Below are 9,357 nucleotides of genomic sequence, written 5' to 3'. Positions count from 1 at the left end.
GGGCCCTCACACTCTGAGACCAGAGACCTGGGCCCCTTTTCAGGCTTGAGCCTAAGCCCCACCCTTCACACACCCCAGGGTGTGTTCCAGCCCTGAGAGTCCTAAGCATAGGCCCCACCCAGTGCCCAAGCCCCGCCACTGCTTAAGCCCTGCTGTCCACAGCCAAGGCCTTTCCCACCTTTTATTTTTTCTTCTCCTCTTTTTTAATATTGTGGTCCTGTTTTACCTTCCAGTTGTTGTTTCATCTATATTTTTATATACTTTCTAACATATCTGTTAATTTCCGAGTTTAATTTTATTTTTTACTCTTTATTATTGTTCTCCTTTTTTTTTTTTTTTCTTGAAACCCTCTGCAGCTTGTGGGATCTTGGTTCACGAGCCAGGGGTCAGGCCAAAGCTCCCGTGGTGGGAACTCTGAGTCTAAACCACTGGACTAACAGAGAACCTCAGACTCCAGGGAATATTCATCAGAGTGAGGTCTCCTGGAGGTCCTCATCTCGGCACCAAGACCCAGCTGTACCCGACAGCCTACAAACTCCAGTGGTGGAAACCTCAGGTCAAACAAGTAGTCAGACAATCCCACCAATCAAAAAAAAAGACGGCAAAAAAATAGGTCACAGATGAAGGAGCAAGGTAAAAACCTACAAGACCAAATAAACGAAGAGGAAATAGACAATCTACCTGAAAAAGAATTCAGAGTAATGTTAGTAAACATGATCCAGAATCTCAGAAATAGAATGGAGGCACGGATTGAGAAAATACAAGATATGTTTAGCAAAGATCTAGAATAACTAAAGAATAAACAAACAGAGATGAATAACACAATAACTGGAATGAAAAATACACTAGAAGGAATCAATAACAGAATAACTGAGGCAGAAGAACAAATAAGTGAGCTGGAAGACAATATGGTGGAAATAACTCTGAGAAGGAGAATAAAGAAAAAAGAATTGAAGACAATCTCAGAGACCTCTGGGACAACACTAAATGCACCAACATTCGAATTATAGGGGTCCCAGAAGAAGAAGAGAAAAAGAAAGGGACTGAGAAAATATTTGAAGAGATTATAGTGGAAAACTTCCTTAACATGGGAAAGGAAAAAGTCATGCAAGTCCAGGAAGCACAGAGAGTCCCATATAAGATAAACCCTAGGAAAAACACACCAAGACACATATTAATCAAACTAACAAAAATTAAATTCAAAGAAAAAATATTAAAAGCAGAAAGGGGAAAACAAAAAATAACATACAAAGGAATCCCCATAAGGTTATCAGCTGATTTTTCATCAGAAACTCTGCAGGCCAGAAGGGAGTGGCAGGATATACTTAAAGTGTTGAAAGAGAAAAACCTACAACCAAGATTACCCAGCAAGGATCTCATTCAGATTCGGCAGAGAAATCAAAACATTTTCAAACAAGCAAAAGCTAAGAGAATTCAGCACCACCAAACCAGCTTTACAACAAATACTAAAGAAACTTTTCTAGGCAGGAAACACAAGAGAAGAAAAAGACCCACAAAAACAAACTCAAAACAATTAAGAAAATGGTAATAGGAACATACATATCACTAATAACCTTGAATGTAAATGCATTAAATGCCCCAACCAAAAGACACAGACTGGCTGAATGGATACAGAAACAAGGCCTATATATATGCTATCTACAAGAGACCCCACTTCAGACCTAGGGACACATACAGACTGAAAATGAAGGCATGGAAAAAGATATTCCATACAAATGGAAATCAAAAGAAAGCTGGAGTAGCAATACTCGTATCAGATAAAATAGACCTTAAAATAAAGACTGTTACAGGAGATAAGGACACTACATAATGTTCAAGGGATCAATCCAAGAAGAAGATATAACAATTATAAAAGTGTATGCACCCAACATAAGAGCACCTCAGTACATAAGGCAAATGCTAACAACCAAGAAAGGGGAAATCGAAAGTAACACAATAATAGTAAGGGACTTTAACACCCCACTTATACCAATGGACAGATCATCCAAACAAAACAAATAAGGAAACACAGCTTTAAATGACACAATAGACCAGATAGATTTAATCGATATTTATAGAACGTTCCACCCAAAAGTGGCAGAATACACTTTCTTCTCAATTGCACATGGAACATTCTCTCCAGGATAGATCACATCTTGGGTCACAAATCAAGCCTCAGTAAATTTAAGAAAATTGAAATCATATCAAGCACCTTTTCTGACCACAACGCTATGAGACTGGAAATCAATTACATGAAAAAAAACTGTAAAAAACACAAATACATGGAGGTTAAACAGTGCACTACTAAATAACCAAGAGATCACTGAAGAAATCAAAGAAGAAATTTTAAAAAATACATAGAAACAAATGACAATGAAAACATGATAAGCCAAAACCTATGGGATGCAGGAAAAGCAGATCTAAGTGGGAAGTTTATAGCAATTCAATCTCACCTCAAGAAAGAAAAAAAATCTCAAATAAACAATCTAACCCTACACCTAAAGCAACTGGCAAAGAAGAACAAAGAAACCCCAGAGTCACTAGAAGGAAAGAAATCATAAAGATCAGAGCAGAAATAAATGAAATAGAAACAAAGAAAACAATAGCAAAGATCAATAAAACTAAAAGTGAGTTCTTTGAGAAGATAAACAAAATTGATAAACCCTTAGCCAGACTCATCAAGGAAGAAGGGAGAGTACACAAATCAATAAAATTAGAAATGTAAAAGGAGAAATCACAACTGACACCACAAAAATATAAAAGATTATAAGAGACTACTACAAACAACTATATGCCAATAAAATGGACAACCATGAAGAAATGGACAAATTCTTGGAAAGGTACATTTTTCCAAGACTGAACTGGGAAGAATTAGAAAATATAAACAGACTTATCACAAGTAATGAAATTGAAACCATAATTAAAAATCTTCCAACAAATAAATGTCCAGGACCAGAGGGCTTCACAGGTGAATTCTATCAAACATTTAGAGAAGAGCTAACACCTATCCTTCTCAAATCCAAAAAATTGCAGAGGGAGGAACACTCCCAAATGCATTCTATGAAGCCACCATCACCCTGATACCAAAACCAGAAAAAGACATCACAAACATAGAAAATTATAGACCAATATCACTGATGAACATAGATGCAAAAATAACATAAACCACAGCAAAGAGAATCCAACAACACATTGAAAGGATCATACACCATGACAACTGGGATTTATCCCAGGAATGCAAGGATTCTTCAATATATGCAATCAATGTGATATGCCATATTAACAAATTGAAGAATAAAAACCATATGATCATCTCGATAGACGCAGAAAAAGCTTTTGACAAAATTCAACACCAATTTATGAAAAACACTCTCCAGAAAATGGGCATAGAGGGAACCTACCTCAACACAATAAAGACCGTATATGACAAACCCACAGCAAACATCATACTCAATGGTGAAAAACTGAAAGCATTTCCACTAAGATCAGGAACAAGACAAGAATGTCCACTCTCACCATTCTTATTCAACATAGTTTTGGAAGTCACAGCCACAGCAATCAGAGAAGAAAAAGAGATAAAAGGAAGCCAAATTGGCAAAGAAGAAATAAAACTGTTACTGTTTGCAGATGACATGATACTATATATAGAAAATCCTAAAGATGCCACCAGAAAACTACTAGAGCTAATCAATGAATTTGGTATTGTTGCAAGATACAAAATGAATGCACAGAAATCTCTGGCATTCCTATACACTAACAATGAAAAATCAGAAAGAGAAATTAAGGAAACACTCCCCATTACCATTGAAAAGAAAAGAATAAAATACCTAGGAATAAACCTCCCTAAGGAGGTGAAAGACTTGTACTCAGAAAACTATAAAACACTGATGAAAGAAATCAAAGATGACATAAACAGATGGAGAAATATACCAAGTTCTTGGATTGGAAGAATCAATATTGTGAAAATGACTATACTACCCAAAGCAATCTACAGATTCAATGCAATCCCTATCAAATTACCAATGGCATTTTTCACATAATTGGAACAAATAATTTTACAATTCATATGGAAACATAAAAGACCCCAAATAGCTAAAGCAATCTCGAGAAAGAAAAATGAAGCTGGAGGAATCAGGCTCCCTCACTTCCAACTACACTACAAAGCTACAGTAATCAAGACAGTATGGTACTGGCACAAAAACAAAAAGAGAAATATAGATCAATGGTACAGGATAGAAAGCTCAGAGATAAACCCACACACATATAGTAACATAATTTACAACAAAGGAGGCAAGAACATAAAATGGAGAAAAGACAGCCTCTTCAATAAGTGGTTCTGGGAAAACTGGACAGCTACCTGTAAAAGATTGAAATTAGAACACTACCTAACACCATACACAAAAATAAACTCCAAATGAATTAAAGACCTCAGTGTAAGACAAGACGCTATAAAACTCTTAGAGGAAAACATAGGGAAAACACTCTTTGACATAAACCACAGCAAAATCTTTTTTGACCCACCCTCTAGAGTAATGAAAATAAAAACAAAAATAAACGAATGGGACCTAATTAAACTTAAACTCTTGCACAGCAAAGGAAACCATAAACAAGACGAAAAGACAACCCTCAATTCTCACTATGGAGAACAGTATGGAGGTTCCTTAAAAAACTAAAAACAGAACCACTATATGACCCAGCAATCTCACTGCTGGGCATATACCCTGAGAAAACCATAATTCAAAAAGAGTCATGTACCACAATGTTCATTGCAGCACTATTTACAATAGCCAGGACATGGAAGCAACCTAAATGTCCATCGACAGATGGATAAAGAAGATGTGGTACATATATACAATGGAATATTACTCAGCCGTAAAAAGAAATGAAATTGAGTTATTTGTAGTGAGGTGGATGGACTTAGAGTCTGTCATACAGAGTGAAGTAAGTCAGAAAGAGAAAAACAAATACCGTATGCTAACGTATATATATGGAATCTAAAAAAACAAAATGGTACTGATGAACATAGTGACAGGGCAGGAATAAAGACACAGACATAGAGGAGGGACTTGAGGACACTGCGGGGAGGGGGAAGCTGGGGTGAAGCAAAAGTAGCATCAACATATATACACTACCAAAAGTAAAATAGATAGTGAGTGGGAAGCAGCAGCATAGCACAGGGACATCAGCTCAGTGCTTTGCAATGACTTAGAGGGGTTGGATAGGGATGGTGGGAGGGAGGCTCAAGAGGGAGGGGATATGGGGATATATGTATGCATATGGCTGATTCACTTTGTTGTACAACAGAACCTAACACAGTATTGTGAAGCAATTATATTCCAATAAAGATGTATTTAAAAAAAAAGAAAATGTGGTATATACATACAATGGAATATTGTTCAGCCTTAAAAAATAAGGAAATCCCGCAATATGCTACAACATGGATGTGCCTTGAGGACATTATGCTAAGTGAAATAGACCAGTCACAAAAGGACAAATACTGCATGATTTCACTTATATGAGATATCCAAAATAGTCATACTCACAGAAGCAAGAAATAGAATGATGCTTGCCAGGGGCTGGGGAGAGGGGCAAATGGGTAGTTGCTAATTGACTTGTATAAAATTTCAGTTGTGCAAGATGGATGAATTCTAGAGATCTGCATTACCACAATGTGCCTATAGATAACAATAAATGTATTGTACTCTTAAAAATCTGTTAAGAGGGTAGATCTCATGTTAAGTGTTCTTACCACAATAAATACAAAAAAGAAAGAAAAAAACCCAGATTAATGGATACAAAGATGTGAGATATACATGTACACACACACACACACACACACACAATGGAATGCTACTCAGCTGTAAAAAAAGAATGAAATTTTGCCATTTGCAGCAACGTGGATGGACCTGGAGGGTATTATGCTTAATGAAATAAGTCAGACAGAGAAAGACAAATGTTATGTTATCACCTAATGTGGCATTTTAGAAATAAAAAAGCAAATGAATATAACAAGAAAGAAGCAGACTCACAGATACAGAGAACAAATTACTGGTTACCAGGGGGAAAGGGAAGGTGGGAGGCCAAAATAGGGGTAGGGGATTAAGAGGTACAAATTATTATATACAAAACAAATATCTACAAAAATAGATTGTACAGCACAGGGAATATAGCCAATATTTTATAATAACTTTAAATGGAGTATAATCTCTAAAAATTTTGAATCTGCATTGTACACCTGATACTAATATAATATTGTAAATCAACTATAACTCAATGAAAAAATATATGAATGAAAAAATGAAAAAAGGAGATAGCATTTCAAGTCAAGGGTTTTTATTATGACAATAAGATTTGAGTTCTTCAGATAAATTATGCCTATTTCTTGTCAAAGCTGTTTCTTTATTACTCTTAATGGTTGGATCCTCTTATAATCTCATTTTCTAATATGTTGTTTCTGCTATGTTTTTAACATTCATCAAGACATGCACTCATTTTTAAGTACTGTAGCTTAAACCTTAGGTTTCTAAAATATACAGCCATATTAAAATAATAATAATTTTTTCTGCCCCCTTCCCCTAGTCTTGCCTCATTTTTTTTTTTTTTTTTCTTGCGTTATGCGGGCCTCTCACTGTCGTGGCCTCTCCCATTTGCGGAGCACAGGCTCCGGACGCGCAGGCTCAGCGGCCATGGCTCACGGGCCCAGCCGCTCCGCGGCACGTGGGATCCTCCCGAAACGTGGCACGAACCCGCGTCTCCTGCATCGGCAGGCGGACTCCCAAGCACTGCGCCACCAGGGAAGCCCTCTTGCCTCATTTTTGCTTCACATCCTGCTTGCTGCATACTCCAGAACTTATGTTCAAAGATGCTTAGAGAAGGCAGATATTTTGGCCTTGATTTGATTTCATTGGGAATGCCTCCAACATTTCACCATTAGGAATGATGTTGACTCTTGTGTTCATATAGAAAATTTTATCATTGTGGATGCAGCCTCCTATTTTTAGGTATTTTTAAAAAGTCAGAGTTCATGTTTACTTCTACCAAATGCCTTTCCAGTCTCCATGGAGGCTATCAGATGCTTTCATTCCCTTATTTAGGCTATTGATATGGTACATTATTGCTGATCAAAGCACCTTCATGTACATGGAATAGACACTTACTTTAGATTTTCCAAAATGCCCTTGTAAATACTCTTCATTTGAGTCACAAGAAGTCTGGAATGGAGTGCTTGTCTCCTGACGAGGTGGGTGGGAAAGGACTAGAAGGGCAGAAGGGACTGTGTGGGTGCTGGGAATGTTCTGTGTCTTGATTGGGTGATGGCTACTCAGCTGTATACAGTTGTCAAAACTGGAGCAGATACTTAAGAAGTGAGCATTACTGCAGGGAACATGTCCCTCCATGAGTACATGAGCCTGTGAACTGCTCAGGGTGAGAGGTTCCTCTCCATCTCCATAGAGACTTGGGAGGGAAGGTGGCTGCCCGTGTCACACAGCGGGCTGGTTGCCAGGCTCAGTTCTGGAACCCAGGACCCCTGATTAAGACCAAGGCTGTTCTCCACTGTGTTTTACAGGAACCAGCAGAAGCTGAAGCGTCTCACACGAGAAGAAGGCTGCTGGTCCCAGCAAACGGTGCAGACCCCACTGAAAGTGAGTGCTTTCCCCGGGCGCTGGAGCAGGAGTGGAGGGCAGAGGGACAGTGTCCTAACTGCCGTCCCCATAGCTGTCAGGGCAACTCAGAGCAGGGATGGCTTGTCACTGGACCTTCGGGACTCTACTTCCCTCTCTGCCCCCTCTTCTTCTTCCCACTCTGCACCCCTCTGTCCCCTAACAGTGTCCCCAACACCTCCCTGTCCTTCCCTCCCCCCATCCTCCCTCCTCCCCTGTTGCTCAGGGCCAGGTTGGCCCACCCTGAGGCATCTGAGGGGCTGTGCCGTCCAGCAGGGCACCCAGGGGCCGCAGGAGGCTGTGGAGCACCTGACCTGTGGCCAAATCTGATGAGCTGTAGTGTAACTCGATACTGTATTGCAAAGAATTGGTAGGAAAAAGGACTGTAATATGTCTCATTAACAGTTTGTTGTATATTGATTACATGTTGAAATGAAAAATTTTAGAATATATTTAGTACCCTATTTTATGAAAATTAGTTATTACTTGTTACTTTTTACGTTTTTTAGTGTAGCTTTTAGAAAATATAAATTTGTATTTGGGGCCCACCTTATGTACCTATGGACGGTGCTGTGCACTGCATTTCACACACATCTCATTGAATCCCCAGTACAGTCCCGTGAGGTGGGTGGTGTTTGCTCCATTTTATGGGTTAAATTCTTGCTCCGAGTCTGTCCCCATCTAGCTCTGCGACAGTGCCAGTCAGTGAGGCCGAACTGGGCGTGAGGCCAGAGGCCCTCCTCCCTCCAGGCCCTTGCTCTGTCCCCATTGCAGAGGTGGCAGCCGGGGGACCTCACTCTCGTGAGAACGGCAGGTGCCCTCCTCTGAGGTCTGTTGCACCACTGTGTCCCGCCTTCTGTCTCCTACCACAGACTGCCTTCTCTCTCCATGACGTCCATCTCCCCTCCCTGGTGGGCCCTCATTCCCCGCTTAGGGCAGGACTCTCTGGAGACCTGGACTCCCTGCAGTGCTTTGGGCACAGGTGAGGCCCATGCAGTGTGGCCTGATTCTCTGCTGATGGGAAGCAGGTCAGGGACGCAGAGCAGCAGGTTCACCAGCAGGGGACGCTCCTCAGGTCTCACCCTGGGGTCTAGGCCTGACTGAGGGTCCTCTGCCCTTTCTGAAGCCTGTCCCAACTCTGTCTCTGTGACTTTCCCTCAACCTAGGTCTGAGACTATTCTTCGATTACTTTGCAACCGCCGTGTCCCCTAACTCCTGGGACTCACTCATGAGGCAGTTGGGCCTCACGCGAAATGAGATCCTTCTGGCCAGAGAAGGGGTCCGGGTCCCTCGGGATGCCTTGTATGAAATGCTAGAGACCTGGGTCAGCAACAAGGGACGGGAGGCCTCAGTCAACACCCTGCTGGATGCCTTGGAAACGCTGGGGGAAAGACTGGCAAAGGAGACAATTCGGGACCACCTGTTGGGCTCGGGAAAGTATGTCTATGAAGATGGTGAAGCAGGCTCTGCTGTGTCCTGAGTCTAAAAGAATCTATGAAACTACAGCTTCCCTACTTTACCTTTTCTTCTGGAAAGGGACACATGATTGGACACCAGCCTGGATGAAACAGCCGGTACTTGACGAATACTTGAAGGAACACTATCATCCGATATATGCAGAAGTTGTAGAGTTCTAGAACTTTTCAGTAAAACGAGTAATTTTTATGAAATGTCATTGATAAATGATGGTGGAAAT

At 40.3% G+C, this 9,357-nt stretch overlaps 1 protein-coding gene across 1 annotated transcript; it reads left to right on the top strand.

Moving 5' to 3' along the window:
* Positions 1-7,567: 7,567 nt before the first annotated feature.
* Positions 7,568-9,141, top strand: LOC103076248 (tumor necrosis factor receptor superfamily member 10B-like; the record flags this gene model as incomplete). The annotated part of the gene is made up of 2 exons (XM_007450596.1): positions 7,568-7,643; positions 8,828-9,141. Coding segments are annotated over 2 exons (390 nt in total), but the record flags the coding sequence as incomplete, so codon positions are not given.
* Between the last annotated feature and the right edge of the window lie 216 nt (positions 9,142-9,357).

Source organism: Lipotes vexillifer, unplaced genomic scaffold (genome assembly GCF_000442215.2).
Source record: "Lipotes vexillifer unplaced genomic scaffold, Lipotes_vexillifer_v1.1 scaffold567, whole genome shotgun sequence".
NCBI classification, from domain to species: domain Eukaryota; kingdom Metazoa; phylum Chordata; class Mammalia; order Artiodactyla; family Lipotidae; genus Lipotes; species Lipotes vexillifer.
Note: the sequence above shows the minus strand (reverse complement) of the source record. Positions and strands in the feature narration are given on the sequence as shown.